General features: G+C 34.2%; 1 protein-coding gene across 2 annotated transcripts in view; it reads left to right on the forward strand.

The window, feature by feature from the left end:
• Positions 1 to 679: 679 nt before the first annotated feature.
• The window catches only part of LOC125870916 (receptor-like protein Cf-9), a 21080-nt gene continuing 10229 nt past the window's right edge, over positions 680 to 11530 (forward strand). The window contains exons 1-2 of one of the 2 annotated variants that reach the window (XM_049551463.1): positions 680 to 3231; positions 3336 to 3373. In XM_049551463.1, the coding sequence (XP_049407420.1) occupies positions 680 to 3217 (2538 nt within the window). In that variant the 3' untranslated portion in view covers positions 3218 to 3231; positions 3336 to 3373. Of the gene's footprint in view, positions 3232 to 3335; positions 3374 to 11530 lie in introns of those variants that run through there. The other variant, XM_049551472.1, reaches the window with a different exon arrangement.

Below are 11530 nucleotides of genomic sequence, written 5' to 3' on the forward strand. Positions count from 1 at the left end.
ATTATTTTTTCACTTCTATTTGATGAAAAGGTATGTGTGAGCCACTTTTATAATAGTAGAGATATATGTGAGCCACTTATGTGATAGAATTTTTCTGTTGTAGCTTTTATTTGAACTTTTCTTGGAATGACTCATGCATTGACTGGGAATAGATAAATTTATCAGAACAATTAGAATATAAGTTTGATCATCATCTAGTTATTATAAAATCAGATGCATAAACCAAATAACAATTTTATCATAACTAAAAATAAATAAATTTTTGACTTGAAATATTTTTGTCAAGATCTATACACCAAGCAATACTCTTATTCTACCAATCAAAACTTTAAAGACTTTAAAGGGTTTAGGACATTTACAAAGAGTACAAATTGCCACTAAATAACATTAGACTTTACTATTTCTATAGTTTAAAAAAAATATAATATCAGACTTTTACTATTTCTATATCAACGGTAGATTTTAATAGTCCTTTTCATTGTGAATCCTTTCCATTAAGCACACCAAGAAATCAATCAAAAATATGAAGGATTTTCGACCTAAAATGTTGTTGTCAAGGTCCTTTCCCTTGTAAATTTGTTTGCTTAATTTGTGCTATATATACCACATCTAAATTATTGACTTGAGGAACAAAGAAAATATTTTTTATTTCTTATCTACCAACTTAATTAATTTTGAAATGGGTTACGTAAAACTTGTTTTTTTAATGCTATTTTCCTTACTCTGTCAACTTGCTTTTTGCTCATCCTTATCTCATTTGTGCCCCAAAGATCAAGCTCTTGCTCTTCTACAATTCAAGCACATGTTTCCTATAGATGCTTATTCGACATTACTATCATGGAACAAGAGCATAGATTGTTGCTCATGGGATGGAGTTCATTGTAACGAGGCGACGGGACAAGTGATTGAGCTTAACCTCACTAGATGCGGTCTTCAAGGCAAGTTTCATTCCAACAGTAGCCTCTTTCAACTCTCCAATCTCAAAAGGCTTTATTTGTCTTTTAATAATTTCTCTGGATCGTACATTTCACCTAAATTTCGTGAGTTTTCTAGTTTGACGCATCTTGATTTGTCGTATTCAAGTTTTACAGGCCTAATCCCAGCAGAAATCTCTCACCTTTCTAAATTACACATGCTTCGTATCCAAAGTTTTTCAGATGGTCTTAGATTCGGACCTCACAATTTTGAACTGCTCCTTAAGAACTTGACCCAATTAAGAGAGCTCCACCTTAGCTTTGTGAACATCTCTTCCACTATTCCTCTGAAATTCTCTTCTTATTTAACAAATCTACGACTTTCAGACACGCAGATATATGGGATATTGCCTGAAAGTGTTTTCCACCTTTCCAACTTAGAATCTCTTGATTTATCATTCAATCCCCAGCTCACTGTTAGGTTTCCCACAACCAAATGGAATAGCAGTACATCACTCATGGAGTTATATCTTAGTAATGTGAATGCTACTGGTAGGATACCTGAATCATTTGGTCATCTAACTTCACTGCGTACATTGAGAATACTTTCTTGTAATCTCTCAGGATCTATTCCTAAACCTCTATGGAATATCACCAACATAGAGGTTTTGGACCTTGATGATAACCATCTTGTAGGACCAATTTCTGATCTCTTTAGATTTGGAAAGCTCAGGTCGTTATCACTTAGAAATAACAATTTTGATGTCCAACTTGAGTTCTTATCCTTCAACAGAATCTGGACGCAACTTGAATTTTTAGATTTTTCATCCAATTTCCTAACAGGTCCAATTCCTTCTAATGTAAGCGGAATGCAAAACCTACAATTTCTCTTCTTGTCATCAAACCACTTGAATGGGACTGTACCATCATGGATATTCTCCCTCCCTTCACTAAGTGATTTAGACTTGAGTGATAACCATTTCAGTGGAAACATTCAGGAGTTCAAGTCTAAAACATTGTATCGAGTTTCCCTAAAACAAAATCAGCTTCAAGGTCCTATTCCAAAGTCACTTCTAAACCAGTGTGATCTATATTTTCTTGTCCTTTCACACAATAATCTCAGTGGACAGATTGCTTCAACAATCTGCAATCTGACAAACCTGTTTGTGCTAGATTTGGGCAGTAATAATTTGGAGGGAACAATCCCACTATGTTTGGGTGAGATGACTGGACTTTGGGTTTTGGATTTAAGCAACAATAGTCTTAGCGGGACAATTAATACTACTTTTAGTATAGGAAACCAACTTATAGTCATTAAATTTGACGGGAATAAGCTAGAGGGGAAAGTTCCGCAATCTTTGATCAATTGCAAATATTTGGAAGTTCTTGATTTAGGTAACAATGAGTTGAATGACACATTTCCTAAATGGTTGAGAGCCCTACCAAATCTGAAGATTCTAAGACTGAGATCAAATAAGTTCTTTGGCCCTATAAAAGATTCATCGACTTACAAGTTTTCTCAAATTCGAATCATAGATCTCTCATCCAATGGATTTAGTGGAGATTTACCAGTGAGCCTTTTTGAGAATTTTGAAGCCATGAAAATAATTGGTGAGAACAGTGGAACCCGAGAGTATGTAGCAGATATGCATAAATTTTATTACACAAATTCCTTTATAGTGACAACAAAGGGGCTGGATCTAGAAGTACCTCGAGTTTTGACTACAAACATAATTATCAATCTCTCAAGCAATAGATTTGAAGGTCATATCCCAAGCATTATTGGAGATCTTATTGGGCTTCGTACTTTGAACTTATCTCATAATCGTTTGGAAGGTATTATACCAGCGCCACTTCACCAATTATCTGTACTTGAATCATTGGATCTCTCATCCAACAAAATCAACGGAGAAATTCCACAACAGCTTGTATCCCTCACATCACTTGAAGTCTTAAATCTCTCTCACAATCATCTTGTTGGATGCATCCCCAGAGGAAAACAATTTGATACATTTGAGAATAGTTCATACCAAGGGAATGATGAGTTACGTGGATTGCCACTCTCAAAAGATTGTGGTGGTGATGATGGGGTACCACAAGGGCTAGGCCAAGGAGAAGAAGGAGATTCATCAATTATAAGTTGGCAGGCGGTTATCATGGGTTACGGTTGTGGACTTGTTATTGGGCTGTCCATAATATACATAATGTTGTCAACTCAATATCCAGCATGGTTTTCGAGGATGGATGTAAAATTGGAACACAAAATTCGTACGAGGATGAAAAGGCACAAGAAAAAACATTAGTGTGTAACCTCCAGGTATTTAACTTAATCTCTATCCTTCAGAAGATTACATTTTATATATCCATAAAATTTCATCCTTAAAGCTTTTAACTTTAATTCTTCATTTTTGAAAATTGTAGGATTCAAGTCTACTACATTACTGGGATGTGAATAAAAGCTTTTACTTTCACAATTTGTGATGTTTCTTAAAGTGTCTATGTTTTGTTTCATCAAGTGTTTGTTACATTTCAACAAATTCAGCTTATTCAATTGCGAGGAAAAACAATAGAATTTCATATTAAACTGTAATATGAAATATAAAAAGTATTCCTCGATATTGATCAATATATAATAACTTAAATAACTACGACCACAATAGTGTTGGTGTAGAAGTTGAAAAGTTGGAGAAACAACCTTGGATACTAAGGTTTAAATCCTAGCAGAGATATCACATTTAGGAAGAAATCCAGCAGAACCGCTTAATTTGATGAGTCACGACTTCATCACAATGCAGGCTCATCGACAATTTTACAAATAAACAGCACCCAGGACAGTAGCATCAGCTTCAAAAAAAAGGCATCTTCTTTATGAAGTCGTAAGCTTCCTGTAGTAGATCAACCACACAACCATAATGTTTCATCTTAGCTGCAAGTCCGAATTCATGTGACATTGCTTCAAACAATTAGAACCTGAAATCGACAAGCTTGGCAATCTCATTTGATTGCAGCTTCTTTTACTCCCATGATTACATACATCGTTAATGCTATGGAAGAAATCATAGCATTTCCATGTGCAAATAAAGACATTAGTTTTCTTCCATTGCGACTCAACCAAACTTTATTTCATTTATCTATAGTATACTTATTTTGTCTAATTAATCAGTTAGGTATTGTTTATGTTCCCTTGCTCTGTTTTATTATGCCAAATACACCCCCTGTACAGATGATGTCAGTGTCAAGATTGAACTCGAATGTTTAATGAAACCAACAATAACTATCATGGTACAAACCTAGTGTTATACTTGACCAAAGTAGTGTGAGTTCTCATGTCCTTCTTGTACAATTGGTCTTCCTATGCTTATGGCGCCAACGCTGAATGTCGTTACTGCAACTTGAGTCTTATACAAACTTTCAACCTAATTTTGTGCGTAGCCCACCAATATGACTAACAAAACAGTTAAGACCAATAAGTGTCGGATAGAGATTTCTTTCAAGCTTAGGGTGAAAACATTTATTTGACTAAGTCTCCTACATTTAGGAGTAGTTATAGTTCCTATTATCTAGCAATAGTTAGTTGTAGATCATGTGCCGGTGGTGGCCTACACTTTAGCATCAGTTGGTTGAAGATTATGTATATAATTGTTGGGTTTGAAAGTGATTAGGACGTCATGCGGAAGCTTAAAATTGCAAATCATGACATCGATAAATCAAATGATACTAAACTAAAAATCAAAATATTATTATATGGAATTTGGGGCCTACATATTAAAAACTAATAAATAAAACATAAAAACTGTAGAGAAAAAATCTCTCCATAAACAAAAGTCTTCAAACGAGTACATTGTAGATTCAAATTGTCTTCTTGATATGAGAAGAAAGGTCATCAATATATAGAGTTCCAAGTTTCTCCACTAAGGAAGGAATAAACCAAATATGAAAGAGAATTATATTTTTTCCTTTCAGGAAAAATTAAATCATTTATGGTAATACTTTAACTTTCCTTCAAGAGAAAAATAAACTTCAAATAAAATAAGAAAATTAGCGCAAAACCCTAACGATAATAGCTTGCTGTCAGACTTAATAAAAATATCTTTTCATCTTCTCATCTTAATCTTTATAGTGCTCAGTTAAGCTGTATCCATAGACAATATTTCTAACTGTGTGGGAATCACACTTCATGAACATCAAGCACAGTAGTCTACAACGTTTTCCTGTAGTAATCTCAAGTATTACTCTTATTTGACTAAGTAAACATTTTTTTATTATAGACTTGAGAGATGTTTTTGACAAAGTCTATACACCAATATGCGCTTTGAAAGAATCTTTCTTCCTCTTTTTTTTTCTCTAATAATTTAAATTGATAAATAACTATTTCTTCTTGACTATTGTTAGATTAAATGATCTTCACACACAGGATGGTTACAGATTTTTTTTGTCAAAGTTTATACACCAATTATCACTCTTATAGACTTTTCTTTCTCCTTTAAAAAAGAAGAGGCTACCCAGTGCACAAAGCATCTCGCATTAGCAGGGTCTAAAATGTTTTAACACGTGACCTAGACGTCACACATAGACAATTAAGTGTTGTTCCAAAGCTCCCTTCAGTTTTCTTTCTCTAAGACTTTAATTGATTTAATAACTATGTCTTATTGTTAGACATAATATTCTCAAGTTGATTTTTTCAGCATTATGTCTTATAGTACAAATTTGACAAATGACATTATAATGCATAACAATGTGGGTCTGAACTACTTGTAGAAAGTTGGGATTATGACGTTTTAATACTGATAATGTATCAAATAAAATTGTATTATTATAATTATTTTCATAATAGTCTAAAAAAGATTATTCAATGGAATTTCACTAGAAAATGTGACACGTCATTGACAACTCAAAAGTTGACTGAAAGTGACTGGATGATCTTCTTGGAATTGATTAGTTGTGGTAGATTTTTCCTTGCTTAATTTGTAGTTCACAATATTTGTATATCTGGGCTTAATGAATCAGTCCCACCAAAATTTGAAGTATGGTTTTTGACTAGATTTATTATTTACCTTAAAGTCAAGGTCTTTACACCAATTAATTCTCTTATCCTAACTAAATAAGTATTTTTTTTGAATTTTCAACTTAATCGTTTTTGTCAAGGCCAAAACATCAACATCTACTCTTACAAGACTTTTCTTTTTTGCTCTCAAAACTTAAATTGGTTAAAGAGAAAAGAATAATTTTATATACCTCTCAACTTTATTATTTTAGATTTTATATAACCCTCATTATAAAAGTTGATCATATATCCCTATGGTTACACAAATGATTCGTATATACTTTTTTCCTCTAATGGAAGTGAAAATATTAATTCTAAATTAAAATATTTCGATACAAGGTAAAAAAAAAATGTGTATTGACTTAATTTAAATACAAGATAAAGAAAATAAGAATTTTTTTTTAAAAAAATAAATAAATTAGTTTTATTTTTAAAAATAATTACTTTTTAAAATATATATATATACACACACACGGCAGGCGAGTGTGTACAAACACAACCAACTTGGGTGGTTGACGGTATCACGTTAACATAAAAGGTGCACAAAAATACGAAAAAAATGTGTCCAGAGGTAATAGGACCCTAGTTAAGTTTAGGTGTGTCTCTGGAATTTCGGTCATAGACTAGGGGGGGTATTTCTGCCTTATCCCTTTATAAACAAACAACTTATTCTTAAAAAATACGCAATGAATATAAGTTTGAATATGAAAAACCAATTCCAGCGTAAGTTGTATTCAAATCAAATGACCCCTAATAGTCTTCTTAGAAATTCTCGTGTATTTCTTCATTCCCTTAGCGATCTAATTTGAAATGGCTTACTTGAACTTGCAAGAGTGTGAAAGATTCATGAGTGAGTACGTTGTGTGTGACACCCTCTAAAACTACATCACATATATACACATTAAATAAACATAGTTGGAACCACACTATGACTCCAACCATCACCATTCACCAACCAAAATTTATTACAAATACCTACCAAACTTTGACTACTACGCAAACAAACATGACCACAAATATGATATTTTTCCAATAATCGAATCATGCTTTAGCAGTCAACTTCCTATCTCTGTGTTCAAATAGCACAGAAATTTTAAATTGTATTATTGTTGTATTTAAGAGCTAATCAAACTTGTATTATTGTTGTATTTAAGAACTAATCAAACTTGTATTATTTCAATCACTCAAAAGCTTAAGTGTCCGGTAAGTTATATTATTTTCTAACAGAAGATAGTTAGAGTCTGTTTGGATGGGCTTAAGGGTGGCAACGGAACCGGGAGGTACCGGTACCGGTTCCAGTCCGTTACCGGTTCCGTCTTGGTTCTGGATAGTACCGGTTAGATCCGGTATAGTTTCGGTCCGGGAGGGGTAACAGGACGGAAATCGAGATTTACCGGTCCGTCCCTGTCCGGTTAGTCCCGGTTCCGTCCCGGTCCGGTCCGGTTTGGTCTTTTTTTTTTTTTTAATCTGAAAATTTGAAATTATAGCCGTTGAGAGCCGTTGGGCAACGGGTTTTGGGCCCCACCAACGGATCTTTCACCCCATAACCCCCCATTTACAGCTCCCTACCCCCCAAACTTTTTTTAATACCCCAAACTTCTTAAAACTACATTTTCATCCTTTTTTTAAACTATAAATACCCCTAATCTTTCATTCTTTTCACTCACAAAAATATCTTCTAATCTCTCTACTCTCTAAATTCTCTTATTATCGACTTCTCGTTAAAATTACGAATTTGGTCTTTGGAAATTGGAGCTTCAAAATTCAACTTTCAATTTTTGTCTTCCGGTCATACACGTCTACTTTTTTAAGTAGACGTTTGGTACATTCGTTCCAACTCACTGTTCATTTAGTTATTTATTTGTTTACATTTAATTATTTATTTTGTGAGTAATTAATCTCTAGTCTCTACTTATTTAGTTGTTTATTTGTTTAAAACTTTGCTAATCATTTTCGTATTATATATAATTTACTCACTTTTTATATTTGAATATGGATTTCGGAAAAAACATTATTGAAAAGGGTAAAACAACCATAGTTAATTCGTTCACTAATTTATCTAGCTCAAAATCCAAGAAAAATAAAAAAACCGGTAGTACTTCTCAATCTAAAACTAAAAAAACTTCTCAATTAAGAATAAATACGGATGATTATACGCATGTTGATGAAACTGTTTTTAATATTGATAGTAATAGTGGATTAGATCCTTATCATGAACATTTACAAAGAAGATTTGGTAATTTTGAAGAGGAATTACCTGAAGATGATGAACATGATGTTAATGATTATGTTGATAGTTTTGATAATAATGTTGATGAATATGATGATGATGAAACTGAGCCACCGTCGGCTACTAGTCCCCCTCCCAATCCCTCTTCCCCGGCTCCCGCTCCCTTTCGTTGTCCTGCTCCCATTCCCCCCGTGCATCCTAGGACTAAGGTAGAACGCGCTAAAAAATCAGTTGTGTGGCAATTTATGACTCAGAATGAAGATAAAACACAAGCTATTTGTAATAAATGTAAACATAGAATGAATCATAAAACTGTAGGAAAACAGGGTGGGACGGGACATTTGAGTAATCATTTAATGTCATGTTGTAAAAATGAATTTTTGCATGCTAAAGCTGTAGCCGAAGCTAAAAAAAATGGTACCACCCTTCCTGAAAATGTAGGAGTAGATGGCTCTAATATGGTCCAAACACAATTAAATCCTTCTAATGTTTCTGGTTCTAGTATACAACGGTCATATAGTAGAGAAAAAGATCTTGAAGAATTAGCTAAAATGATTGTTGTTATGGGTTTGCCATTTAGTTTTGCTGAAAATCCCGGTTTTATTCATTATATTCAAATTGTGTATAATCCACATTTTAAAGGTTTTACTAGAAATACAATTAAAAAGGCTATCTTTGATTATCAAGCTCAACATTTTCAATATCTTCGTTGTTTATTTTATTATAACAATTGTAAAATAGCTATTACTTCTGATATGGGCCGTAGTGTAAATGGTAATGATTATTTCACAATTACTGCGCATTGGATTGATGAAAATTGGACTTTGCAAAAAAGAATTTTAGGTTATAAATGTTGTGAAATGCATAAAACCGGTAGTTATATAGCTCAAACAATTATAGATGTTTTGCAAAACTATGGAATCTGTGATAAAATAAGTAGTGTCAGATTAGATAATGCTTCTAATAATAGAAATGTTGTTGAAATACTAAAACCGTCTCTTTGCCCTATTTATATTGATAGTTTTCATATTAGGTATGCTGCACACATATATAATTTGATTGTTAGAGATGGTGTAGCAATGTATGATGATGGTTGCACAAAAGTTGAAACTGCATGTCATTTTATTTTTAAATGTCAAGTTAAGTCTAGACGTAGAGATTTTGAAAATCGTTGTCGTGAATTTAATCTTCCACCTAGAATGTAACATCCGACAATTTGAAGTGGCTTTGAAGAAGCTTGAAATTGGAAAGTAGTCATTTTTGGAAAAATTTAGAATCTGGAAATTTGGTTAAGTATGGAAAAAAAATTTTTAAAAAATGAGTTTTTGGCCAACTTTGAGTAGTCGTAACTCCTAGCTCAAGATGATTTAGGAGTATTTCCAGTTATGGTTGCGAATCTCGTGGAATGACCTTTTCAATACCACCAAGTTTGCTCAATTCCGAGTTCGTATGAGGGAGTTATGCCCTTTAGAAGTTGGGCAGTTGGAAGGGAAATCCATTCGGAAATTTAAGGGCATTTTGGTCTTTTCACAAATTATTTCTTTTGAGGTTATATTGTTCTATTAGGCTGATATTTGGATTTTTTTGTCCCATTTTGAAAGAGAAAGAGTTAGGGTTCTTGAGAGTGAAGAAGAGAAGGAGAAGAAGAAGAGGAGAAAGGAAATCAACAAGTTTCCGTCGTGGATTATCGTCGGGGGTGATCCCTAATAGGTATGTGAGTTTTTGTGTGGGTTGATACTTTCCCCCACACACACCAAGCTTATTCTATGATTTGAGAAAAGATTGGAATTTGTTGTTGAAGTTGTAGAAGTTGTTAGTTGTTATTATATGTTGAGGGAATTATGATTCTAAGAGTTATGACCCTTTTGAAGTTGATTCACCATCAATTTTCAGCAAATTTTGGCTATCGATTCGCATCTACGGGCGTGACCTACGGACCGTAGATCGATTGACGGTCCGTACTGGTCAACCGTCAATCGGGACAGAAGTTGGGTTTTTGGGGCATCGATCTACGGGCACGACCTACAGTCCGTAACCTGACCTACGGATCGTAAGTCCGAACCGTAGGTCAACACTTAGTCATTTTTTTAAATGAATTCTTGGGAAGTTTCTGACGCGATCTACGGACCTGCAGGACGGACCGTAAGTCCATCTACGGTCCGTCGATGGCGTTCGTAGATGCCATCTATGTCACCAGAAATCTGCAGTCTCAGCCAAATTTCCCCCATTCTTTTCTCAGTTTCTCATGCATGTTCTTAAGTATTATACCTATGTTTTATAGTTGATTCCGACACTCCAAAGTATGTCTAAGCGTTCAAGAATCCCTCCATAACATGTGATCGAACACCTTGAATTCATAATTCCGATTCAAGGAAAGATAGTTCCAAGTCAAGTGAAGTTAGAAGTCAAGTAAAAGAGTATAGAGTTTCAAGCTAAGTAAGAGTTTCAAGTTTAAAGTTGAGTTCATTTTTAAAAAGGCTATTAGGGAACTAAGTATTCCCAAAGGAGTTTATAAATGTTGTACATTTGAGTAAGAGGGGAACCTTGTTTTTTTTTTTTTTCAAAGGAGCCTTTGGGCTAGGTTTTGAGTAATTATCTCAACTAAAGAAAAATGTGTTTAAAGACAATTATGAGCCAAAGTATTTTTGGGAGTAGTATTGAGCACCGAATTGGGGACACAAGTTCTGAATTACCCAACTCTCCATAAGAACCATGCCAACATGGGATTTCTCGGATCATACTTTTTAGATGATCACGAAAGTTAAGCTAGTGGATCCACTAAGTAAAGTTAGCTTCCTATATCACGGCAAGGTATAGGATGGTCCTTGGGCAACGCGAGGTAAAGCGTTGTATCATCACTAGGGCTCATAGTGGTGGTTGTCGGTTAAAGAACCTCCCACATAGGTTATTTTACTTTTATATAAGTAAAGTTGAGTTGTTATTGTTTTATCATTAACAAGCTAAGTTGTTTATACTGTTTTACAAGCTTTATATATTGCATGCGTCTTATTACTTTAAATATTGAGTTCAGTTATTCATGAGTCGTACAGAGCCGAGGTAAGTGTTCTCTTGTATTTCCTTTCGAGCTTAAGTTGTGGTTTGGCTTTTCCGCTCGCATACTCGTACATTCCATGTACTGATGCCAGTTGGCCTGCATCGTTTGATGATGCAGATTCAGGTACCCCGGATCAGCATCCTGCACGTCGTTGATCCAGCTGAGCACTCCAGAGTCAGTGGTGAGCCTCCTTGCATTCCGGAGGACTCAATTATTTTGTGTTCTTAGTTTTTGTTTTATTAGGATGTTGCGGGGTCTGTCCCAACATCCATCTCAGTATTTTAGAG

The sequence above is a fragment of the Solanum stenotomum genome, chromosome 1 (assembly GCF_019186545.1).
Source record: "Solanum stenotomum isolate F172 chromosome 1, ASM1918654v1, whole genome shotgun sequence".
NCBI lineage: Eukaryota > Viridiplantae > Streptophyta > Magnoliopsida > Solanales > Solanaceae > Solanum > Solanum stenotomum.